We start from the raw sequence: 27,091 nt of genomic DNA, 5'->3' as shown, positions 1-27,091 counted from the left end.
TTTGCATGGGACCAATGCACTGTCCCTAAATTAATGGAGGAGTGTATTGACCATTGGGCCATGGAAAAAAAGGGGAGATAAATATTAGACAGGAAAATCAGATGCTTTAATATTCTTTTTTCACCAATGCTTGGCACGCTGCTAAGCAGCTATTTGCCAGTGCCACAGCCCTATAATACACAATGAATGGAGCTGGAAGTAGACTGCTTCATATATTGTGTTGCTGAGTTACTGCAGCTCAGCTTGGACTAAAGTGACCCTGTAACCCAGTACAGCTAACACACAATGTATGGAGCTTCTTGCTTCCGTCTCTATTCTCTGTATATGTAGGCACCTCAGATTTAGCAAACAGTTGGTCGGGAGGGTGCTCACTGTCTGATTCCCACCAATCAAAAAGTGACAGCTTATTCTCAGAAATGGCCGTCATTCAAAAGTCCTGTCTGGGAAAACCCCTATACTACAGGATCAGTGAAAAAATAAATAACATTCTAACTTAAAGTTTGTTACAGCTCACACTGCGGCCAGCCATGCTGGCCGCGAGCACACTCTCGCTCTCTCCCCTGCTGCTGGCAGTGCCGGAATTCGCATTGCGGGACGCTCCCGCATGCGAACGCCAGGCCGTCACCTACCTTCTCTGCTCTCTGTCCCCTCCGCTGTTCCTGGCTCTCAGCACGTGCGTATGCACGCGTGCCAAATCTTTCAGATTTAAAGGGCCAGTGCACCAATGATTGGTGCTTGTCTGCTCCAGAACCTTTTTAGCCCCGGACTTCCTCTTAACCCCTGTCGGATCTTTGTGCCCTTTGTTCCCTTGGAGAAAGCGTTACCTGAATTGTGTCTTGTCTTATTGTGTACCAGTTTTGCCTGCCTCGTTCCCTGACCACGCTTCCTTGCCGCCTGCCCACTGACCTCGTTGCTATGTATTCTGACCCTCTGCCTGTCCCATCCTCTCGGCTGCCTTAGTGGACGAGTCGTATCAGGGGTAGGGACCTGGGAGCCACCGGCCGCAGCAAGTCCCTCTTGCTTTGCAGTGGGCTCTGGTAAAAAAAAAAAAAAACATAAAAAACAGAGGCTCCTTAGACTCCACTCCCTGGTACGGCTCAAGCCATCATCCACACAAGGTAAAGCGGATCCACATCTCCAGTTGTTACAAAGTTATTTAAAATTTCTGAATAAACAATATAAAAATAGTTTTTCAAAACTAACAACATGGCAACCTATGACTGAGAATTTCTATTTCACAACAACTGGGGAGTCACAGATTGTGTGCTTGACACAGATGCTACCTGGAACCCCCACCAATCATGAGCATTAGAGATGAGTGCATTTTTGGCCATTTTGCCAAATTTTCCGAAAAAATTCCATTCAGTCCAAATTTATTTGCGGCAAGTGGCTATAAAAACAGCTATTTCTGGCCTACAGAGAGACTCAATAGGGGTGTAGAGCAGTTTGCCTTGCTGTAACATGCATAGGTGTGTGCTGGGTTAGTGAAATAATACTGTTATTCAGTATGACATGCAGATCAGAGGCATCGCTATTAAAATCACTGTCGCAGAGTGGCACAATCACAGAGCCTGGAGGTGGCATCAGTATGAGTAGACCATACAGTGGCTGAATCACACAGCGTGTAGATGGCGGCAGCATGAGGAGACCATATAGTTGCTGAATGACACAACGTGGAGGTGGAGGCAGCATGAGGAGATCATAAAGTGGCTGAATGACACAGCGTGTAGGTGGCGGGAGCATGAGGAGAACATATAGTGGCTGAATGACACAGTGTGGAGGTGGCTGAAGCATGAGGAAACCATATAGTGGCTGAACGACACAGCGTGGAGGTGGCGGCAGCATGAGGAGACCATATAGTGGCTGAATGACACAGCGTGGAGGTGGTGGAAGCATGAGGAGACAATATAGTGGCTGAATGAGACAGCCCGGAGTTTGCAGCAGCATGAGGAGACCATATAGTGGCTGAATGACACAGCGTGGAGGTGTTGGCAGCATGAGGAGAACAAATGGTGGCAGAACGAGAAAGCCTGGAGGTGGCAGCAGCAGCATCAGGAGTCCTGAAAGTGACCTGGTGACAGAGTGGTGCGGTGGGTGGCCATACCAGTACCCGGTGATGAAGGTGGGGAAAAAAAAGGAGAATTTGGCATCAGATGTGTGGCATCAGGTGGGTGGCAGGATCAGAATAGTAGCTGAGGCAGGTAGGTGGAAGAAAACGGTCTCTTTTGTAAAACTGTTAGTGTGCACAAGTAGGTATGGAGGATATGTATTACGTAAAACGTAACTTTTAATAATATGCTTAGGATAAAATATATGGACCAAAATTTTTTAAGTCAAACAAAAGGATAGTTGTGCAAAAAACACCATGTGCCACCTACACCACCATGTACTGATATGATGCAAAGACCTCTAAATGGTGGAAGGGAACAACGTATGGTCCATTGTAACCGGTGGGGGTAAAAACTTCCCCTGTATGGCCCTACTCTCGCATTATTAATTCCCTTCTTTGCAAGTGTTACTTGCCCTAAAAGGGCGCCCCACACAGGAAACTCTCTCTATTTCCACCTAAAAACCCTGGGAAATGGCAGTGTATGTAGGTGTATGTAAATAGTTCCTGTGTGGGGCTGCCCTTTTTAGGGCGAGTAACACTTGCAAAGAAGGGAATTAAGGAATTAATAATGCGAGAGTAGGGCCTTACAGGGGAAGTTTTTACCCCCACCGGTTACAATGGACCATACGTTGTTCCCTTCCACCTTTTAGAGGTCTTTGCATCAATACTTGGTGGTGTAGGTGGCGCATGGTGTTTTTTGCACACCTTTCCTTTTGTTTGATTTCAAAAAAAATTTGAGTACATATATTTTATCATAAGATAAGTTTTAGCTAATGCATATCCTCAATACTTACTTGTGGTCTGATGCAGAGGAATGTCTGTAACTGGGGAGCAGCACCTTAAACATGCTTTGCACTATTCATATTTGTGAAGTGTTGCTGTAGCACCATGGTCAATCTACTCTGATCCATGCCTGATTCATCTTCACAAAGGTCAGTCTCTCCACATTTTTCGTGGACAGACGAGTTCTCTTTGGGGTTACTATGGCCCCCGCCGCACTAAACACCCGCTCTGACGCCACACTACTGGCCGGGCAGAACAGCTTTTCCAGGGCAAACTCTGCAAGTTGTGGCCACAAATCAAGTTTGGCTGCCCAGAAGTCCAGCGGATCTTCAAGATGAGTTGGCATGGTCATGTCAAGGTATGCCATCACCTGCTGCTTCAGGTCCTGCTCCAGGTCTACCTCCTGCTGATGAGTTGCTTCACTATGCGGGTGAAAAAAGCTACTCATCAGTGACTGTAGACTCAAGCTGCTGCTGATGGAGCTGGTACTGCTCCTGCCACCCCACCCCAGCAGCCATGGCAGTGGAAGGTGAGCGCAGAGGGCCCCCCGAGTCAGACCTGCGAGAGGATAGATGATGGCGCCAATAGGCATCAGCCAACTGACTACGTAGGATGTCTCTGTAGTAGGTCAGTTTGTCCTCCCTCTCAGTGGGTGTAAAAAAGGCCCCCATTTTGTGCTGTAGCGACGGTCCAATAGGGTGGAGAGCCAGAAGTCATCCCTCTGCCGAATGGTTACAATACGGCATTCACTACGCAAGCAAGTGAGCATCTATCGTGCCATTTGTGCAAGTGACTCGGAGGTACTCCCTGCCTCCATCTCCACTCCATACTGCCACGTTGTGTCTGGATCCTCTGTCTCGCCTTCTTCATTACCATCTAACTCCTCCAGCTGATCCTGCTCCTCCTCTAATGTCAGATGACTAGAAAAACCACCCATCTCATGAAACCTAAACTGTGCTCCATTGTGCTCCTCCTCCTCCTCCAGTTCAGCCCCCACAGGGCTTATGTGGCCGTGAGATGTAGGCGCAACGTCTTCAGTGCCCTGACCAGCCATTGTGTCCAACACATGTTGTAGTAGATGAAGCAGTGGTATGATGTTGTTCATCTCGTAATCCTGGTGACTGAATAAGAATGTGGCTTCCTCAAAGGGCCTGAGCAAACGGCAGGTGTCACATATGAGCTGCCACTGGTTGACATTGAAGTTACACAGGGGAGTCCCCTATCCGCTTGGATCATCAAAAAATCGGTGATGGCTTTTCTCTGTTCATATAGTCGGCTCAACATATGGAGGCTAAAATTCCAACGCGTGGAAATGTCGCAAATCAGACTATGTTGGGGGATGCTGTTCTGAAGCTGCAGCTCAAGGAGGGTGTGCTTTGGGGTATAGGAGTGGCTGAAGTGCATGCAAAGTTTACTTCCCATTATAAGAATGTCTTGCAGATGGGGGGAACACGTCAGGTCACATTGGTCACCATGGTTCTCATTTCCAGTTTAGTGGAGTAAGCCATGATTTGATTTCTTTATGAATGACATTTAGCAGTTCCTCCCCTGTGTGACTCATTTCGCCAAGGCAAACCATGTGAAGAACAGTGTGACACCGCCGTGCCCTACACACATGATATTCTGGAGGGGCACTGAGACTTGTCTGTGCAGTGGAGGTTGAGGACACGGTGGAGGATGAGGAGGCAGAGTTGCACACTGTCACAGGACCAACGGCTTGAGGGTGTGGAGGCGGAAGGGGCATGACCTGTCCAAGTTGCTGTTGTGGTTGTGTAGGAACCACATTCACCCAGTGGGCCATAAAGGATATGTATTGTCCCTGACCGTAGATACAGCTCCACATATCGGTGCTGCTGTGCTCTTCAGTGCACACCGACAGGCTCAAGGACTGGCCCACCTTCTTATCACAAAATTGTGCAGGGCTGGTACTGCCTTCTTAGCAAAGAAATGATGGCTTGGGACTCTCCACCTCGGCTCGGCACAAGCCATCAGTTTTCTGAAAGGTGCAGAGTCCACCACCTGAAAAGGGAGGGACTGCAGCACCAGCAACTTGGATAGGAGCACATTCAGCTTCTGCGCTGTTGGATAAGTGGGCACATACTGTTGTCTCTTGGATATGACTTCACCGATGGATTGTCGGTGGAATGACTGACTCGATTAGGAGGAGCAGGAGCATCTGAAGTGACAGAAGATGGTTATGACACACAGCTCCTTTCGGCTGAGGTGGTGGAGCCTTGGCTGGCTGACAGAGGGAGCAGAGTGCCACTGGGTGATGCAGCAGTCAGGACCACCACATTGGAGTCACGGTTCTCCGAGGCCGCTTTATGGTGACACTGCATATGTTGACACAGGGCCGGAGTGCCAACATTGGGACCCTGGCCACGCTTCACCTTCTGCCGACACATCTTGCATGTGGCCATGTTAACCTCCTCCGGATGCTTGATGAAAAACTGCCACACCGACGAGTAGATGATTTTCTTACCAACAGTCCGCACTAATTGACTGCTACTGCCACTGACTCCAGGAACCCTTGTTCCACTACCTCCCGGGAAGCAGGTGTTCTACCCTGGGCATGTTTGGCTCCAGACTTTCCACCTCTGCCACCATGCTGACTGTCAACCATGCTACCACCTTGCTGGCTCAGCTGCTGCCTCAAGGACAACCTGCAACCCTCTTCTCCTGATGATGATGAAGCCCCTTCTGGACCCGGCTCCCAAGTGTGATTGGCATCATCATCATTGAGTTGTGTCTGCACATCCCTTATGTCCTCCACAGGTTCCTCAACAGTGTCTGCTTCAGGAGCCTGAACGCTCGCAACACCACCTCCCATGCCTCTCTCCTCATCACTACCTGCCTGCCTAGAGGAGGAAGCGGTGGATCTCTCTTCCACTTCTTGGCTGGGCAGTAGCTGCTGACTATCCTCTATTAGATCCTCCTCACTAAATAGAGCTGAACCCACAGAATAAGATACTTATGTGGGGGGAGGGAACAGCATAGGACAGAGGCAATGGGAGGACAGGGACTGCTCCCGGGCCATGCCAACAGAGGGTTGTGTCTGATGAATCCGACTGTTGACTGGGGGTATCAGATGTCACTTGTGATGAAGTGGATGACCGTGTTAACCAATCGATGACGGCAGATGGGTTGCTGGTCGAAACACGACCACTAGCTAATACCAGGAGTTCAGGCCTCTCGCTGCGACTCCTGCTGCCACTCGCCCCTAGTCTGCTGCGACCTCTGCCTGATGAACTTAGGCCTCTTCCACTCCTTTGTGCATGTCCTGGCATACTTAGTGTGTATATGAGGGGAGTACAATATGCTTCACTACGCTTAAAAAAGTATTTGTGTATAACACCAGCTGGTGAATACTTTTGCCTGGCCTTTCACAGTAACTAGGACCTTGAGACTTTAACAGGAACAAAATAGTACATAACTTAGATATACGTATGTGGTATACACTCATGAGGGGATGACAATACGCTACAGTACGCTTAAAAAAGTATTTGTGTACAACACCAGCCGGTGTGTACTTTTGCCTGGCCTTTCACAGTATTTAGGCCCTTGAGACTTTAACAGGAACAAAACAGTACACCACTTAGATGTACATATCTGGTATGCACTTATGAGGGGAGGACAATGCGCTCCAGTACGCTTAAAAACATATTTGTGAACTACACCCAAAATTGAACTCAATTCTCTCTCAATCTCACTCCTTTCCCTTTCAGTGCTTCTAGGCAGGATTTGTGCTTGAGCTGAATCACTGCTGTTCTGTGCAACACACTGCTCCCTGTCCCTCTCTGTAATAGAACACTGTAGTGACTGGGAGGCGAATTGCTGCAGTCAAAATGCTTTTCTGTGCAACACACACTGCTCTTTGTCCCTATCTATCTCTCTGCAATGAAAGGCTGAAGTGACTGGCCGCAATATGGCTTGCATTTATATAGGGCTGTGAAATCACAGGGGTGGCTGGCTGCTAATAGGCTGCATGCTGCATGTGATTCAGGGTCATCCCGCATACCCTTGTTTCCGCCTTCCCAGGATTCCTTGCCCCATGTCCTCACATGTGGATCCGCCATTTTAGATGCCCAGGAGCCTGGACTGCACTAAATTGAGTTTAATGAAACGATGCGCATGATCGAATCACGCCGATATTCGCATTCGTTATGAATCAAATTTGTTCTGAAATTCGTAATGAATTCGGATTCATCAGATTCGATTCGCTCACCCCTAATGAGCATGTTTATGGGGGGGGGGGGTATCATAAGACAACTCCTTAAAGCAATATCTCATGAATTTCAAAAATTCCACATAACGGAGAAGAGTGTATGCTGCTCCCCTGTTTCTATAGCATTTGCTCAAAAAAAATTGTAAAACATTGATAAAACACTCATTACAAGCTCCAGCCACTCCTCTCTTTTCCTTCACCATTTACCACAGACTTCTATAGGCAGTTGTTGATACTGCAGTTTTTTTAGTAATGATTTTAAAGGAGTACTCCACTGCTCAGCGTTTGCATTGAGGGGGTGGGGCGTGATGTCAAGCAGGGGAGGGGCTATGACATCACGAGCTCCTGGCGCCGGCTCCAGCGTTTGGAACAGTTTGTTACAAGCGCTGAGCAGCGGAGTACCCCTTTAAGAGAGGAGGGGGAACAGAAAGGAACCTGATGCATGGCAGCCGTCATGCCGGCTCCCACAGACTTGCATTGAGGGGGTGGGGCGTGATGTCATGAGGGGGTGGGGCTATGATGTCACAAGCTCCTGGTGCCGGCTCCAGCGTTCGGAACAGTTTGTTCCAAACGCTGAGTAGCAGCGTACCCCTTTAACCCCTTGGGGACGGAGCCCATTATGACCCTAAGGACAGGAGCATTTTTTGCAAATCTGACCACTGTCACTTTAAGCATTAATAACTCTGGGATGCTTTTACTTATAAATTTGATTCCGAGATTGTTTTTTCGTGACATATTCTACTTTATGTTAGTGGTAAATTTTCGGCGATACTTGCATCCTTTCTTGGTGAAAAATTCAAAAATTTAATGAAAAATTTGAAAATTTAGCATTTTTCTAACTTTGAAGCTCTCTGCTTATAAGGAATATGGATATTCCAAATAAATTATATATTGATTCACATATACAATATGTCTACTTTATGTTTGCATCATAAAATTGATAAGTTTTTACTTTTGGAAAACATCAAAGGGCTTCAAAGTTCAGCAACAATTTTCCAATTTTTCGCAAAATTTTCAAAATCGGAATTTTTCAGGGAGCAGTTCAGGTTTGAAGTGGATTTGAAGGGTCTTCTGGTTAGAAATACCGCATAAATGACCCCATTATAAAAACTGCACCCCTCAAAGTATTCAAAATGACATTCAGTAAGTGTGTTAACCCTTTAGGTGTTTCACAGGAATAGCAGCAAAGTGAAGGAGAAAATTCAAAATTTTCATTTTTTTTACACTGGCATGTTCTTGTAGACCCAGTTTTTGAATTTTTACAAGGGGTAAAAGGAAAAAAATCCTCTCAAAATTTGTAACCCAATTTCTCTCGAGTAAGAAAATACCTCATATGTGTATGTCAAGTGTTCGGCGGGCGCACTAGAGGGCTCAGAAGCGAAGGAGCAACAATGGGATTTAGGAGAGTGAGTTTTTCTGAAATGGTTTTTGGGGGGCATGTCCCATTTAGGAAGCCCCTATGGTGCCAGGACAGCAAAAAACCCCACATCGCACACTATTATGGAAACGACACCCCTCAAGGAACGTAACAAGGGGTACAGTGAACCTTAACACCCCACAGGTGTTTGACAACTTTTTGTTAAAGTCGGATGTGTAAATAAAAAAAAATATTTTTCCACTAAAATGCAGGTTTTTCCCCAAATTTTACTTTTTTACAAAGGGTAATAGGACAAAATGCCCCCCAAAATTTGTAACCCCATTTCTTCTGAGTATGGAAATACCCCATGTTTGGAGGTCAAGTGCACTGCGAGCGAACTACAAGAGATAATTAGAGAGATAATTTGTTTGGAATGGAATTCGGGGACCATGTGCATTTACAAAGCCCCCCGTGGTGCCAGAACAGTGGACCCCGCCACATGTGACCCCATTTTGGAAACTACACCCCTCACGGAATGTAATAAGGGGTACAGTGAGCATTTACACCCTACTGGTGTTTGACAGATCTTTGGAACAGTGGGCTGTGCAAACAAAAAAATTACATTTTTCATTTTCACGGACCACTGTTCCAAAAATCTGTCAGACACTTGTGGGGCGTAAATGCTCACTGTACCCCTTGTTACATTCTGTGAGGGGTGTAGTTTCCAAAATGGGATCACATGTGGGTATTTATTTTTTTGGGTTTATGTCAGAACCGCTGTAAAATCAGCCACAACTGTGCAAATCACCAATTTAGGCCTCAAATGTACATGGTGCGCTCTTACTCCTGAGCCTTGTTGTGTGCCCACAGAGCATTTTACGCCCACATATGGGGTATTTCCATACTCAGGAGAAATTGCGTTACAAATTTTGGGGGTCTTTTTTACCTCTTGTGAAAATAAAAAGTAAAGGGCAACACCAGCATGTTAGTGTAAAAATTTTTTTTTTTACACTAACAGGCTGGTGTAGACCCCGACTTTTCCTTTTCATAAGGGGTAAAAGGAGAACAAGCCCCCCAAAATTTGTAGTGAAATTTCTCCCGAGTATGGTGATACCCCATATGTGTCCCTAAACTGTTTGCTTGAAATACGACAGGGCTCTGAAGTGAGAGAGCACCATTCGCATTTGAGGACTAAATTAGGGATTGCATAGGGGTGGACATAGCGGTATTCTACGCCAGTGATTCCCAAACAGGGTGCCTCCAGCTGTTGCTAAACTCCCAGCATGCCTGGAAAGTCAGTGGCTGTCCGGAAATGCTGGGAGTTGTTGTTTTGCAACAGCTGGAGGCTCCGTTTTGGAAACACTGCCGTACAATACGTTTTTCATTTTTATTGGGGGGGGGGGACAGTGTAAGGGGGTGTTTTTGTAGTGTTTTACTCTTTATTAGGTGTTAGTGTAGTGTAGTGTAGTGTTTTTAGGGTACATTCACACTGGCGGGTTACGGTGAGTTTCCCGCTAGGAATTTGCGCTGCGGCGAAAAATTTGCCGCAGCTCATACTTGAAGCAGGAAACTTGCTGTAAACCCGCCCGTGTGAATGTACCCTGTACGTTCTCATGGGGGGGACCTCCAGCTGTTTCAAAACTACAACTCCCAGCATGCACGGTCTGTCAGTACATGCTGGGAGTTGTAGTTTTGCAACAGCTGGAGGCACACTAGTTGGAAAACCTTCAGTTAGGTTCTGTTACCTAACTCAGTATTTTCCAACCAGTGAGCCTCCAGCTGTTGCAAAACTACAACTCCCAGCATGCACGGTCTGTCAGTACATGCTGGGAGATGTAGTTTTGCAACAGATGGAGGCACACTGGTTGGAAAACCTTCAGTTAGGTTCTGTTACCTAACTCAGAATTTTCCAAATAGTGTGCCTCCAGCTGTTGCAAAACTACAATTCCCAGCATGTACTGATCACAGAAGGGCATGCTGGGAGATGTAGTTATGCAACAGCTGGAAGTACGCAACTACAACTCCCAGCATGCCGAGACAGCTGTTTTCTGTGTGGGCATGCTGGAATTTGTAGTTTTGCAACATCTGGAGTGCTAAAATTTAGAGACCACTGAACAGTGATCTCCAAACTGTGGCCCTCCAGATGTTGCAAAACTACAACTCCCAGCATGCCCAGACAGCAAACAGCTGTGTGGGCATGCTAGGAGTTGTAATTTTGCAAGATCTAGAGGGCAGTATAGAGATCACTGTGCAGTGGTCTCTAAACTGCAGACCTCCAGCTGTTGCAAAACTACAAAGCTCTCTCGGCATGCTGGGAGTTGTAGTTTTGCAACATCTGGAGGGCTACAGTCTAGAGACCGCTATAGTGGTCTCAGACTGTAGCCCTCTAGATGTTGCTGGGCAACTACTCACCGGCTTCCGTCGCATCCGGGTGCCGTCCTCTTCTGCCGCACGCCGCCGCAGATCTCCGTCGCCGCCCGCCGATCCCCGTCGCTCCGCTGCCTCCAGAGGGGTAAGTGGACTCCGGCGCCGCTCCTCTTCGTTTTCCCCGTTCTGCCCTGCCTATTGTGGGAGGGCAGGACGGGGAAAACGAAAGTAAACCCCTCCGCCCCTGATCTGCTATTGGTGGTTGCGTCTAGACCACCAATAGCAGGGATAGGAGGGGTGGCACCCGTGCCACCTCACTCCTATCGCTTTAGGGGGATTGTGGGTGTCTTAGACACCCGCGATCCCCCTTCTATTCCGGGTCACCATAGACCCGTAATGACCCAGAATCAGCGCAAATCGCAAGTGTGAATTCAGTACATGCTGGGAGTTGTAGTTTTACAACAGCTGGAGGCACACTGGTTGGAAAACCTTTAGTTAGGTTCTGTTACCTAACTCAGTATTTTCCAACCAGTGTGCCTCCAGCTGTTGCAAAACTACAATTCCCAGCATGTACTGATCACAGAAGGGCATGCTGGGAGATGTAGTTATGCAACAGCTGGAGGTACGCAACTACAACTCCCAGCATGCCGAGACAGCTGTTTTCTGTGTGGGCATGCTGGAATTTGTAGTTTTGCAACATCTGGAGTGCTAAAATTTAGAGACCACTGAACAGTGATCTCCAAACTGTGGACCTCCAGATGTTGCAAAACTACAACTCCCAGCATGCCCAGACAGCAAACAGCTGTGTGGGCATGCCATGAGTTGTAGTTTTGCAAGATCTAGAGGGCAGTATAGAGATCACTGTGCACAAGCTACTTTCACCAGCTCCCGCATTCGGAACAGTTTGTTTCAAACGCTGAGTAGCGGAGTACCCCTTTAATAGAGGAGAGAGGACAGAAAGGAACCTGATGAGTGAGGAAAAAGGTGGTTTTCTCTGATAAGATATATTATTCACCATTCACTATTAATTAATGAAAAATGTATTGAGTCTGACATCTGCATATCTTAAAGTGTACCTGTCGTTAACAAAAACTTTTTATAAAATGTAGATAATACCATTATATGTATATTTGTAATATACATTGGTCAAAAATATGTACATTTTTGTCCCTGCAGCTATTGCCTGTCTGTCTCTATGAGGAGTCCAAATACAGGAAGTGAGGGGGGACAAGTGGGGCTCTTTGCACTGAGGACAAGCTGGGCTCTGTGTACTGAGGCTCTGTGACATGCTATGGGCTCACACATGAGGATGATTGACAAGCCAGGAGCCTGCACAGAGCCCTGCTTCTCCTGTAGTGATGAGTGTCAGGGGCCATATTCGAATTCACAATATTTCGCAAATATATGGACGAATATTTGCCCTATGTTCGCGACATTCGCATATATTCGCTATGTTCATTCCCTTTTTTTTCCCATGCAAAAATATGCAATGAAATTCACAAAGTGCACATGCATGTGCAATTATATCTTTTACCTAAAAAAAGGGAGGGATCAATGTCCAGTCTGGAAGGGCCGCGATTTGCATAAATTTGCATAAAAAAAATAGTATAGAAAACAAACGAATATTCGTCATTATGAATAATGTATGTATCACTATATTCTATATTTTCAAAATTGCAAAGTGCCGATATTCACGGTAAAATTTCGCATTTTGAATATTCGTGCTCAACACTATTCTCCTGCCCTCATTTCCTGTATTTGGAATTCTCACAGAGACACACAGACAATAGCTACGGAGACAGCATTTTTTGCACCCAAAAATATACACATTTTTTTAATCAATGCATATTACAAATATACATACAGTGGTCCCTCAACATACAATGGTAATCCGTTCCAAACGGACCATCGTTTGTTGAATCCATCGCATGTTGAGCGATCTGTGCAATGTAAAGTATAGGACAGTGGTCTACAACCTGCGGACCTCCAGATGTTGCAAAAAACTACAACACCCAGCATGCCCGGACAGCCGTTGGCTGTCCGGGCATGCTGGGTGTTGTAGTTTTGCAACATCTGGAGGTCCGCAGGTTGTAGACCACTGTTAGAGGAAGTTGTACTCACCTGTCCCCGCCGCTCCGGACCGTCACCGCTCGTCACCGCTGCCCGGGATGTCGCCGTCCATCGCTATCGCCGCGTCCCCGAGGTGTCCCCGACGCTCCAGTAAGGCCTCTGCTTCCCCGGCATCCGCGCTCTCCGACGCCGCCATCATGTCGCTATGCACGCCGCTCTTATTGGATGAAGGGACGGCGTGATGACGTCGATGGAGAGCGCCGACGATGCAGGGGATCCCGAAGAGCTATCCGGTGGCAGCTGAAGCAGTCAGCGCTGCCGGATAGCCGTTTATGCGATGGCCCCCGACATAAAAGAGCATCGTATGTTGATGCTGCCTTCAACATGCGATGGCCTCTGAGAGGCCATCGCATGTTGAAATTATCGTATGTCGGGGCCATCGTAGGTCGAGGGGTCACTGTATAATGTTATTATCTACATTATATAAAAAGTTTTTGTTGACGACAGGTACACTTTAACATATACATTTAGCACAATAAAACTTATATAGATAGAAAGGTGTCTCTTACCTCTTCTAATGAATGATGTCCAGGAGGCCTGATTCCAGAAACCATCAGTCCAGCACTGTACATCCTGGGCTTGTGTATGTCAGCTTTATACTTATCTAACAGCACATTGGATGGTTTAATGTCACTACTCAATGTGTCATGTTCTTTTGGTACAGGGACATTACAGGAAGGGGGCCCATACGGCATGCTCATTTGTCCAAATGGTATTCTGTCGAATGCTTGGGGGTTCCTCCTAATGTAGGTGATGATCTTAGGCCGCACCTGCTTGGGTTTGGGTACAAGAAGGGCAGGTTCAATGATCTCCTCTGTTTTTGCATTATGGTTTATTTCTGTTTCATCAAATGGTTTGGAATGTACCAGTATTGGTTTTGGGATTGCACTGTTAGCAAGAGTCTTGTTTGTCGCTTTAGGGGATATGTTGAACAACTGTGTACTCTCTATAGGAGGTAGCACTGAGGAAGGTGACAATCTGTCAGCGTGAACAACACTAAGATCTTTAAAGCTGCTCGGTGAGGCAACACGCTGATCATTAATATTAACCAGCGGGCATGAGGGAGAAGTGGCACATAAAAAAAAATCACTTGGGTCCCTATGGCTCTCTTTCAAATTGCTTTTTAGAATATCCGACTGATGTTTTCGACTAAGAGATGTCTTTTTACTGTCAACTAAAGCGTTTTTATCTTTCAAGGAAGTTGCATTGCTGCTTGAAAGAAAATTATTGTCACTGTCCTGACAAAGATAATCTTGTACTGAGAATCTGTCTTTACTGGTATGGATCTTATTATCCAGGGAGTCGGTGAGTGATGTTGTTTTTCTGATTGTAGGCTTGTAGCTTAGCTCTTTGCTTTTTGAAGACTCAACTTCTTGGGGATGACCAACTTGAAAATCGGAGACCTGAGAGATTTGAGCTTTCGTTTCACTGTAACACGCATCAACTTTATAATCATGCGGCTTGGTATTGGAAGGACTGGTTAACAGCAATGACCCAGTCTGCTTTCCTGCTTGGTTTGTCTGCGAAACAGTTATCTGACCACATGGGGAGGACAATGGAGATCTTCTGGTTTCAAACACACCATCCCCTCTTTTGGATCTAGCAACCTCAACCAACGTTATCTGTAGTTTATGGGGAGATGTTGACTTGGACTGAATGTTTTTTGGATCAGTCAGTTCTGATTGTTTCGTTATTTGACCCTGATACAATTGTGCTTCTGGTATGGTACAAATTACCTGAGGTTTGTATGGTAAACGCGAGGGTTCCTCGACATTAATAGGATAAGTCAATGTGCTTTGCCTGTTCACATGGGTCAAGGTTCCATTATCCATTGAATAATCTGGGCCAGTAATATTTGAGGTAGGTGGTTTGGAATAAAATACAATCGTCTTTTCCTCTGAGGTATTACTGATATTATGAGAAGATAGTCCGAATGAATGTTCAGCTGGCGAGGATGTTTCAGTAGGCCTGATCCCACAATGAGATGTGTCAGCGTACTGCAAGAACCTGAGGGGCGATTCCACAGGTGTTGTAGGTGATATATGATCTTTTATAAAAGTTTCTGTTTTGGGTGAAGGGATACTTGTTTTTATCCTAGGACGTTCACTGCTAACATTATTACTATGGACGTTGATAGAGGATTCATATGTCTTGCTAATGGGAACCTGGAAACTTCTATCATATAAGCTGGCTTTTGAATTCAATGGAGATTGACCATGAGAAGTCAAACTGTCCTTTGCATCATCCGTCATGCAATCTTTGCTGATGTCTTTGTTGGTTGGGGAATGGAGTCTTAAGTCACTTATATGTTCGCTTGATGGAGACTCATGGCCAACGTTCCCTGATCTGCGGGACTCTTTATTCAACATTGTAAGATTTTCAGACTGCCATGTGCACAACGTCCCAGTTTTATTCTCCCTTATGTAGATCTCATCCCTTTTCCCAGTGTTTGTGGAGTATATCTGATTGGCATTAGTATCTCCCATGCCGGTCACGCTCTCATTATCGTTTTTGTCTTCATTGCTGTTGTCCTCCTGGTCTGTACAACAAGCCTTGTTCGGAGTCAGTGGGACACTCATGTTGGTTGGCCAGTTTCATATGCTCTCACACAGGACTTTGAAGCGGGTTCTTTTACGTGTGTAAAATAGTGATGGAATCCATGATATGTTGTTTACAGTGTTTACAAGTGTTTTCTGGATCTAACAAGATAAACTGTGAATGTGGCTCATGATCTGTATATTTCATAGGTATAGCTGCAGTCATCAGTGTTCTTGTCCTTTTTACAGCATTACCGAACCTCTGGGAAACCTGTAACAATAGAACAAACATATATCACAAATCATATATGTTAAGTGCATTTATTACAAATAAATGTGACCATTTAGTTTCTTTTTTCTATTTTTTACTCCTTCCCTTCCCAACTTTATTTAATTTGCCATCAACAAAGTTGTATGAGAAATTGTTTTTGGTGGGATAGGTTATATTTTTAATGGCACTATGTACTTTATTATATATTCATTCTGTGAGTCAGTATGAGTATCGGGATAAATAACATATAGTAGAAGACTGAGTCTGGCACCGCTACTGTTCATGCATATAGAGAGCAGTATTAAACAAAATGTAATTCAGTTAATGTATGTATGTGTCTGTCTGCTAAATGGTTGCTATGGGTGATGGCGGTGCTCATATCCAAAGAGTCCAGTATTGCAACAATATCTTAGCAAGTAGAAAGTGATGATAAAGCACTCACCGCAGTCCCGGGTTCGGCTCGTGTGGGCTAGAGGAAGCGCCTCAGTGTGTAAAACCGGTTGCCACACCTTCGTCACGCCCCCGCCTCATCTGTTCCATCTATGCTCCCTGTGTGTCTGTCTGCTTTGCTATACCGACTCTGGTTTGGAATAAAGCTCTATTTGGCTGCCGAACCCCGGACTGTGGTGAGTGCTTTATCATCACTTTCTACTTGCTATGATTATAGGGATACCACAAGTCAATAGCTTTTGTTGTGTATTAAAACAGCAATTCTGCCATTGGGTATTTTTTTCTTTTAAGAAAATCATGGTGCATTTTTGTTTATTTTTTTAGTTTCTGATGTTTTCATATGATCAATGGGAAAAAAAGGTGTTTTGTATTTTTCCTTTTTTAACTTTTATTTTTACTTTAGATTTTAGTCCCGATCAGGAACTTAAATATGCAATCAATTGATATCTTGTACCACAAACTACAACACTTCTGTATCACATTGTTTTGTCACTTTAATAATCTCTTTTCACACTGTCTCTGGCAGGGTACCATTGGAATAGAGTACTATCAAGGCAGGCCTGAAGGCTTTCACTAGGCCCCTAACTGGTAAAACAACACAACAGGGGGATAGGGTGATCATGGGTAATGGAGGGGTCTTCCTCTCTCTGCTGACCCTTCAGATGCCAAAAGTAACACAGTTGGCACCAACAGCATATGGAGCAGGGCAGGCTCAGATCCTGAGCCCACATCGTATTTCCTCAGCCCTATGAAAAAGTAAAAGATAATGAAGGGCCACATGACTGATTGAGTAAACAAGTGCAGATCACCGATATTGGTGCTTGTTTACTATGTAAGTCTGCCTGTGCAAAAGGGCCCTAACAGACAGGGGGCCTTCAGATTGTTTCCTGGACCCTTTAACAGCCTTACTGGGAGCTACAGCAGCCATATTGACTACCTATATTGTACTTACACTCTTGATCGTAGAGGTGGAGGGCTTGTTACAGTTACAATACAGATATCCTGTGCGAATCTACAATGACCCAAACTGGTCTCTTCAGATGTAAATTATAAAGGTTTCTAATGTATGGCTCTAAAGGGGTTGTCAAGCATTCGTAAACTGATCCTCTATCCAGCCTCCAGCTGTTGCCAACTACAATTCCCAGTATGCACTAACAGACTGAACATGCTGGGAGTTGTAGTTTTGCAACAGCTGGAGGTACACTGGTTGCAAAACACTGAGTTAAGTAACAAACTCAATGTTTTGCAACCAGTGTGCCTCCAGCTGTTGTATAACTACAACTCCCAGCATGCACGGACAGCCAAAGGGCATGCTAAGAGTTGTAGTTTTGCAACAGCTGGAGGTTTGCCCAGGTACAGGGTACATTCACACGAGCGGGGGTTTACAGTGGTGTTGAGCATGAATATTCTAAATACAAATTTTTACCATGAATATCGGCACTTTGCGATTTTGCGAATATTTGGAGTATAGTGATATATATTCTTAATGATGAATATTCATTTTTTTTAATGCAAATTTATGCGAATATCAGCACTTCCAGACTGGACACTGATCCCTCCCTTCTTTTAGGTGAAAGATATAATTGCACATGCGCACTATGCCAATTTCATTCCGAATTTCTGCATGGAGAAAAAAAGAGAACGAACATAGTGAATATGCGAATTTTGTGAACATAGGACGAATATTTATCCATATATTCGCGAAATATTGCAAATTCATTATTTTACAGTGAGTTTCCCACTACAAGTTTGAGATGCGGCAAATTTCCCGCCACAGCTCAAACTCCCAGAGGGAAACTCGCTGTGAACCCCCGCCCATGTGAATGTACCCTAAAAACACTACACTATACAAGACTGACACAAAATAAAAAGTAATATAAGATATAGATACACCCTTACACAGTTACACCCTCCCCCCCCCCCCCCAATAAAAATGAAAAACGTCTCGTACGGCACTGTTTCAAAAACGGGGCCTCCAGCTGTTGCAAAACAACAACTCCCAGTATTGCCGGACAGCCATTGACTGTCTAGGCATGCTGGGAGTTTTGCAACAGCTGGAGGCACCCTAATCTCACTTCGGAGCCCTGTCGTATTTCAAGGAAACAGTTTAGGACCACATATGGGGTATTTTGGTACTTGGGAGAAATTGCGTTAAACATTTTGAGGGACTTTTTCTTTGAGGGGCTTTCGAAAAGGTAAAGTTGGGATCTACACCAGCATGTTATTGTAAAAAAATGTACATTTTTACATCAACATGCTGGGGTTGCCCCATACTTTTCATTTTCATAAGAGGTGAAAGGAAAAAAAGAACCCCAAAATTTGTGACACAAATTCTCCTGAGTATGGAAATACCCCATATGTGGACGTAAAATGCTCTACGGGCGCACAACAAGGCTCAGGAGTGAGAGAGCACTATGTATATTAGAGGCCTAAATTGGTGATTTGCACAGGGGTGGCTGATTTTACAGCGATACTGACATAAATGCAAAAAAATAAATACCCACATGTGACCCCATTTTGGAAACTACATACCTCATGGAACATAACAAGGGGTATAGTGAGCCTTAACACCCCACAGGTGTTTGAAGATTTTTTGTTAAATTTGAATGTGAAAAAAATAAAATAAAAAAAAATGTTCACCAAAATGCTGGTGTTACTCTAGAGCACTTTACGTTCACATATGGGGTTTTTCCATACTCAGAAGAAATGGGGTTAAAATTTTTGAGAGGCTTTTTCTCCTATTACCCCTTGGGGTAAAATTTGGGGTAACACCCGAATTTTTGTGAAAAAAAATTGAATTTTTCTTTTTCCCTTCCAACTTTTGCGGAATTTTGTCAAATACCTGTGGGGTGTAAAGGCTTACTGTACCCCTTGTTACATTTCCTGAAGGGTGTTGTTTCCCAAATAATGTGCCATGTGTTTTTTTATTTTTTATTTTGCTGTTCTAGCACCTTAGGGGCTTCCTAAATGCGACATGTCTGCCAAAAACAATTTCAGCAAAATTTGCTTTCAAAAAGCCAAATGTGACTCCTTCTCTTCTGAGCATTGTAATGCGCCCGCAGTGCACTTCATGTCCACAGATGGGGTATTTCCATACTCAGAAGAGATGGGGTTAAACATTTTGGGGGGCATTTTCTCCTATTACCCCTTGTAAAAAATTTAAATTTGGGGAAAAAACAACATTTTAGAGAAAAAAAAAATTAATTTCTACATCCGACTTTAACGAAAAGTCGTCAAACACTTGTGGAGTGTTAAGGCTCACTGGACCCCTTGTTACGTTCCCTGATGGATGTAGTTTCCAAAATAGTATGCTATGTGTTTTTTTTGTTGTTGTTGTTGTGTCAACATAGAGGCTTCCTAAATGTGACATGCCCCCAAAAACCACTTCAGCAAAATTTGCTTTCCCAAAGCCAAATGACACTCCTTCTCTTCTGAGCATTGTAGTATGCCAGCAGAGCACCTTATGTCCACACATGGGGTATTTCTATACTTAAAAGAAATGGGGTTACAAATGTTGGGGGCATTTCCTCCAATTACGCCTTGTAAAAATGTAACACTTGGGGAAAAACCTAGCATTTTAGTGAATTCTTTTTTTTTTCATTTACACATCCGACTCTAACGAAAAGTCGTCAAACACCTGTGGGATGTTAAGGCTCACTGTACCCCTTGTTACATTCCTTGATGGGTGTAGTTTCCAAAATAGTATGCCATGTTTTGTTGTTGTTTTTTATTCATTTTTTTTTTTTTGCTGTTCTGGCACCATAGGGGCTTCCTAAATGTGACATGCCCCCAAAATCCATTTCAGCAAAATTCACTCTCCAAAATCCCATTGTCGCTCCTTCCCTTCTGAGCCCTCTAGTTCACCCACAAAGCACTTTACATACACATATGAGGTATTTCCTTACTCAAGGGAAATTGGGTTACACATTTTGGGTAGATTTCTCTCCTTTTAGCCCTTGTAAAAATTCAAAAACTGGGTCTACAAGAACATGCAAATGTAAAAAATGAAGACTTTGAATTTTCTCCTACACTTTGCTGCTATTCCTGTGAAACACCTAAAGGGTTAACACACTTTCTGAGTGTTATTTTGAATACTTTGAGGGTGCAGTTTTTTATAATGGGGTGATTTGGTGGGTATTTCTAATATGAAGGCCCTTCAAATCCACTTCAAAACTGAACTGGTCCCTGAAAAATTAAGATTTTGAAATATTGCTCCTGAACTTTGAAGCTCTCTAATGTCTTCCTAAAGTAATAACATGTCAACTTTATGATGCAAACATAAAGTAGACATATTGTATGTGAATCAATATATAATTTATTTGGGATGTCCATTTTTATTATAAGCAGAGAGTCTCAAAGTTAAAAAAATTTGAAATTTTCAATTTTTTTTATAACATTTTGGAATTTTTCTTCAAGAAATGATGCAAGTATCGAGGGAAATTTACCACTAACATAACGTAGAATATGTCACGAAAAAACAATCTCGGAATCAGAATGAAAAGTAAAAGCATCCCAGAGTTATAAATGCTTAAATAGACAGTGGTAAGATTTGCAAAAAATGCTCCGGTCCATAGTGCTGAAAAACCTATCCCCTATCCTAAGGATAGGGGATAATTTTCAGATTGAGGGGGTCCGACCGCTGGGGCCTTGGCTCGCTGGCCAGATAGCGGGTGTCGACCACCGCACAAATCGGCTGCCGACACGCCCCCTCAATACTATAGCAGAGCCGGAGATTGCCAGAGGCAGCGCTCCGGCTCTGCCATAGAGATGTATTGAGGGGACGTGTCAGCCGTCGCTTCGTGCGGTGGTCAACCCGCCCCCTTCCCACGGGCTGCTGGGGCCCTGTACAGGAGATCGCAGGGGCCCCAGCGTTCAGACTTCTTCAATCTGAAACTTATCCCCTATCCTTAGGATAAGGGATACGTTTTTCAGCACTGGATATCTCCTTTAAATGGGCACTGTCACCAACTTTCTTTTTTGATATGTTGTAGTACTTATGTACTACTACATATCTCTAATATACTTTTATTATTTTTTTTATCATTAAAAAGGTTTAATTTACATTTAAAAACCGGCTACTGAAAAAGGACTGATTTTGGAGTGGCAATCAGTCCTTTTTCAGTTAGGCTGCACTCGCTCCCTGCCTGTGAATCAGACAGGCGGGAGCGAACGCATTGGCTCCCCGGCCACTGGCTGGGAGGCCACTCCTCCCGCACATCGCCGCCACCTCGTTGCCGCCGCTGTCCCTGCACGCCCGCTGCCGGACTCTGCAGTAACTGCAAGTGTAATGAGGGAACGGGGTATGCGGGGCGGGGGGGGAGGAGGGAATGGGCTAGCAAAAAACAAAAAAAAAAGAAGGTGGGAGCTACCCTTTAAAGGGGTTAACGGGGTTGGTCCTTAATGGGCTAAGAAAAGATCATTATATAGAAAACTTATTGGAAAGGTGTGTTACTTATCATAACATTACAAATAACATATATCTTTACAGAAATTCTTATAACCCTTTAACAATTTTTTTTCTACAACATGTCGTGCATTGGCAGTGCTTGACATATAGGTTTGTATTTGCATTACCTCTATCCTCAGAGCTGCCATGCAAAAGTGCAGTGAATAGAGTGGGATGTAATGAGTCTTCCTTTAGACAATAGAGCAAGAGTTAGAAAAATAAATCCTTTCTTTCTGTGCAATGAACGTAGATGAAACTCCTCTAAGCAGTCATTTAGATCTCTCCAACAATGGCTTCTTAATAAAATGTCACTTACAATTAGAACTACACTCAGAGTGAATCCAGGCAAGTCTATTCTTATCTTCAACATAAAACGTGAATAGTAATTTGCTTAATTACAATTCAATTCCAAAAATCTCATTTTACCTGAAGAAACAAATGAGGATGAGATTAAACAACCGAGTCCTTTGTCCACATATCTGCTCATCGCTTAACTGAATATCTTACAAATGAGAAAAGTAGATATATGGACGATGTAAAGTGTCCTAAAATACACTGCCTGGATTATTGCGGACAAAAGTTGTATTAACATTGTGATGTGTTACATATGCATGTATATTGTAAGAAAATGGGTGCTACACTGTTTACCCAACGGCCATCAATTTCTATAGGAGTTACATAATCTATGTAGAATAGCCTGTTCATTTTGGGGGGGGGACCACTATTGCAAGATAGGTACTGGTCCCTGAAGTGGGACCTGAGTTTATCAGGCACTCATGTTGATATGCCATAAATGTCCCAGATCGGAATACCATGTTAGTTTTTTAGTTTTAGTTTTTTCCACTGTAGCATTGCAAGATCTATAATTTTTACCTATTTCAATTTGCATTGCAGATTGAAGACTTGTTATCTGTGGCAGAAGTTAGGTTTTTAATGGTACCATTTTACATATATATATATATATATATATATATATATTGTATTAATCTATAATTTTTTTGGGTGGATGAACGAAATAAATAGGAAATCGACCATTGTTTTTTTAGTAACATCTAGAAAAGGTGTTGTCCAGCTGAGAAAATCTCAAAAATGATGTATCATTCCTAGGACACTATATGACACTTATTGACAATTATACTATTTAAGATATATAGACGATTATTTCACTCTGAATAAGTCTACGTCGAGTCAGAAGAGCAAAAACTTAGTGTACATTGTGTACAGCAGCCTCTTGAATGCTAAGAAAAGACCGGAGGGAAAATTAAACCTACTTAACTTCTTGGAAACCAAGTAAATGTAGAATCTCTTTGAAGATATTAAATAGTTTTAGCCTAATTCAAATCTGCACAGTGTTTGCTGGAAGCAGATTTGGAATAACTTGTCTATGTATGTAAGCTTTGTTCTGCCAAAACCAAGAAGCCTGGAAAGCAGGTCAAACTATGAATCGTATCTACAAAGAAAGAAAACTTTGCACCTCAATAGGTTACGTTTGCCATAAACGCTATTATTCTTGTTACCTGATGCAGAGTTCCAATCTCCTAGACATATGTGAAAACAATGGACCTGCCCCTACCCGCACCATCTAGCATAATGACAATATTATGATGGAGCACTGTCATTCAGGTGCATAGCTATAGGGCATTCTAAGGCAGACGTCAGACCTTGGCCCCAATACCTTTGGCGCTGAAAAGTGTGAAGCTATATCTCCGCCAGCACCAGATTTGGCCAACTGTGCAAAGAGAGATAACTAGAACAGGATAATTTGTAAATTGACCTCAGTAGCCTTACCATGGCTGCTGATGCCAGTAGGTTTCAATCCTGGACGCTATCATTCATTATCTCTAGTACCAGTCCTCTAATGGTGAGTTGCCACCTTGTTGTTTTCACCTTACTATATTGATATATGTTTTGTATGTTTTCCTTGCGACTGCCTGCTGGTCATTCTCTTCACTGCTACTATATGTTCTAGAAATATCCGAGTATTGGGAGCCAAAGCTAGGACCCAGGAAAGGGGATTGCCATAGGGGAAGGCCAGTTCTGCTATCTATCATTGTTAAAATAATACACTTGTTTTGCATTGGTCTTGTGAGAATAATAATATGTAACTAATAATAACAAAAACAACAACAACAACAATAATAATAATTACTAATAGTAACAATAATAACAACAACAATGACAATAATAATAACAACAACATTGTTGTGGTAAGGTTTCCTAGAATTCTGGTTTGAGGCATGGCCTGCTATTATTCATAGTAATAATAATATTAGTGGTGGCTACCATTATTTAGGTTAGGTTTTATATAATTTTATGCATAATAAAACCTAAGACTTAATTAGAAAACCCACATATACTGTAGATAAGAATCCAGGCATTCTACAATTTAATATTTATTAATTCTTACTTTTCTTACGTAGTGAAAGAATAAACCATATTTCAGAATTTGTATTAGATAGAATAATAGGAAAGGCCATTTAGAAAACCATGTTACTATTTTTATTAAAGGATTGAATGTTGGGTGAAAATAGAGCAGACAAGATGAAATGATGGTTGTGTCCCTTGCTCTAAGCAATCAAAGCATTATTGTTTGTTGTATCACAGTTAGACCTCCGTGATGTTAATAGGCTATTCAGTATGCAATCCCAAATGTCATTTGCAAAATAAAATGTAAAATATTATCATGAGTCATATAAATATTATCTACAATATATTTTTATTCACCTTTCATGGACAGAGAATGCCAAAGATACTTCTGAAAAATTTCCAAGTAATTCACAACACCTGAAAAGGGATATACAGGTTGTTAACATTTAGCACTTATCTACAGGATAGATGATAAATGCTAGATCTGTGGGGGTCTGGTGGGTGGGGCCCCCACTATGAACTAGAATGGGGACCCTGTCCTATACGGATGTCTCGTTGTAAGTGATTTGTAAAGTACAATATCTTGGCTTGCAAGCTACCCCTCTAGAAAACTCTACAGGAGGTATGGACACTGCAAGAAGGAAGACTCAGCTGTTTCCATATTTCAGTGCCTATAAGCTGGTAAGACAGATGGCACCCAAAAGGAACCAACCGCTTACATGATAATCAGCATCATAATGATGGGGAGTCACAAGAAATAACTCTTTTGAAAGTGGTCCTCCTCTATGGTGGAATTCAAAATAGAGTGTCTAAAGGCAGTGTATTCTGAAAACCAAACATCCAATCTATAATGATTGATGAAAGAGGAAGGGTGAGCTCCACAAGACAAAATTTTTCTCAGCCCAAAATATGAAAACTGGACAGGTAGAGTGGGCTTTCACAAAAACAGGGGGATCCAGATCTTGAGAGATGGAGGATTCCCTGACGACCTCTTTTAATCTACCTGCTCAAGGTTGGTTTGAAAGCTCTAAAGCCTTTGTTCCTGCCAGCAAAAAGGACAAAAAGATTGTCCCCTCTTCTTATCTCCTTAAACAAGTTCAAATAAATCCCAAGGCATCTGGAGATAATTAGGTTATGCAAAGACCTCTCCTCCTCAGAGGCAGGACTAGAAGCCAACACAGGAGAGGAAATCACTAGATTTTTGTTTAAATAAAGAAGGCACTTTAAGAGTAAAAGTCAGTAGATACCTGGACAGTGCTCGATCGAGCAGGAACTTTGTATAGGGTTTAAAGGCTGAAAAGGCCCGAAACTCTCCAACTCTTTTAGCAGAAGAAGATATTACCCAAAAATAAAAGGTTACCTCCAAAGATAGGTAATTCAAGTCCACATAAATATCTTAAGTGTCTTAAGACATTGGGCTTTAGTCTGGAGTCTCATCTTACAAACCTCTTAATCAGAGGATCTTGAGAGAGTGATTTGCCCAAAAAAAAAAAACAACATTGCAGCTGTTTGGACCTTCAGAGTGAAAACACCGAGACCTTTGGTAAAGCCGTCTTGCAGAAACTGTAAAATAGTAGACAAAGGTGGATCTGAGGCCTCTTATGTTTTTGCTAAAGTACCAATTTTGAAAAATGCACTGATTCTGCCATAATTTTCTTTATAGACTTTCCTCAGGAATATGATAAAGTCTTTAAGACCTACTCTGGAGGCCCTTTAGATTCCAAGAGGGACTGGTCAACATGCAGCTGTCAGGTTGAATCTGTACAGATCCATGAAAAGCTGAGTGCCCTGAGACACAAGGTTCTGCTGTAGTGGAAGTCAACGATAATAATGTCCTTAATTCATCTGCATGATCTGTGGGAACTCCGACCTTTTCAGCCAGAACAGTGCTGTCGCAATTACCATGGTTTTGATCAAATGTCATCAATACCCGAGTACCAAGGAAATCGTCCAGCCTTAACCTCCCAAGTATGGACAGAGCATCTATCACCACCAGGAGAATAACGTCTCTGCCCCGGAACCTTGTTGCCATGAAATATTTCTCTGGCTTCCCCCACACCTGACGGTTCCAATAAATATTTCCTGGTTTAGAGACGGACAGATGGAAGTGTAGAACAACTAGAATGGAGCGCCACATTGAGAACCACAGAGCCAGGACAGGGCTAGCAGAGACTCAGAGAAGGACCGCCAGAGCCAGATGAGCAAAGGGAAGGGAGAGTGAACATTCCTACCTTCAGAAAAAAAGTCAGACCTGCTGACAGGCCGGCCGGTACAAAGTGAAAGAGGACAAAGGTCTTCAGAATAAGAAAAGGCAAACAACAAATAAGAGTGAAAATCTCCACTACGGGAAATAATTTCACACCCCTACTCCAAAGACACAGCAAAAACTGAAACATGGAAAAGGGCCACACTCCATCAGTTCTACTATCCCAGGAGGATAGAACATACACCCTGCTGTGGGGGTGGGTTCCTTTTGTAGTTAAAGTTTAATTGACATTATAAGAATTTTCATCAAAATTCCATCTGTCCTATCAGCTTGCCCCATCATTGTGCTGCTTGGGAGGATGTATGAGAAGTCCATGATTCTAGCAACCCAGCATTTTATGTTAACAACACCATAAGTAAGGATCTATTCACACGACAGAATTTCCGCTTGTGGAATTCCGACTCGAATTAAAGCCCATAGACTTCTATAGGATTCCACACTCCCATTCACACTTCTGAATTTCAGCTTGCGGAATTCCACAAGCGGAAATTCAGAAGTGTGAATGGGAGTGCGGATTCCCATAGAAGTCTATGGGCTTTAATTTGATGCGGAATTCGGCATGCGGAAATTCTGCCATGTGAATAGACCCTAAGTGATACATGTTTATTGTTGTCAGACCTCTTTAATTTCAAACCGTTCTAAGTGGATTTATCTGTTCGAGAAGAAGTACTGTGTTTTCATCCATCACTATGGACTTGCTTATTCATCAGCTAAAATATCTATCACGCGCATAAATACTTGACAGGCTTATAGCGTGCCATAAGCTGTGCACGTCTTCTTTC

General features: G+C 43.4%; 1 protein-coding gene across 3 annotated transcripts in view; it reads right to left on the bottom strand.

The window, feature by feature from the left end:
* Positions 1-27,091, bottom strand: part of MTUS2 (microtubule associated scaffold protein 2) — a 697,108-nt gene that overhangs the window by 440,180 nt on the left and 229,837 nt on the right. For all 3 annotated transcript variants that reach the window (XM_056561844.1, XM_056561842.1, XM_056561843.1), the window contains exon 2: positions 13,482-15,780. In XM_056561844.1, coding sequence (XP_056417819.1) covers positions 13,482-15,551 — 2,070 coding nt within the window. In that variant the 5' untranslated portion in view covers positions 15,552-15,780. The remainder of the gene's footprint in view (positions 1-13,481; positions 15,781-27,091) is intronic.

The sequence above is a fragment of the Hyla sarda genome, chromosome 2, assembly GCF_029499605.1.
Source record: "Hyla sarda isolate aHylSar1 chromosome 2, aHylSar1.hap1, whole genome shotgun sequence".
NCBI classification, from domain to species: Eukaryota; Metazoa; Chordata; class Amphibia; order Anura; family Hylidae; genus Hyla; species Hyla sarda.
The sequence above is the reverse complement of the archived record's forward strand: the minus strand, read 5'-3'. Positions and strand labels throughout refer to the sequence as shown.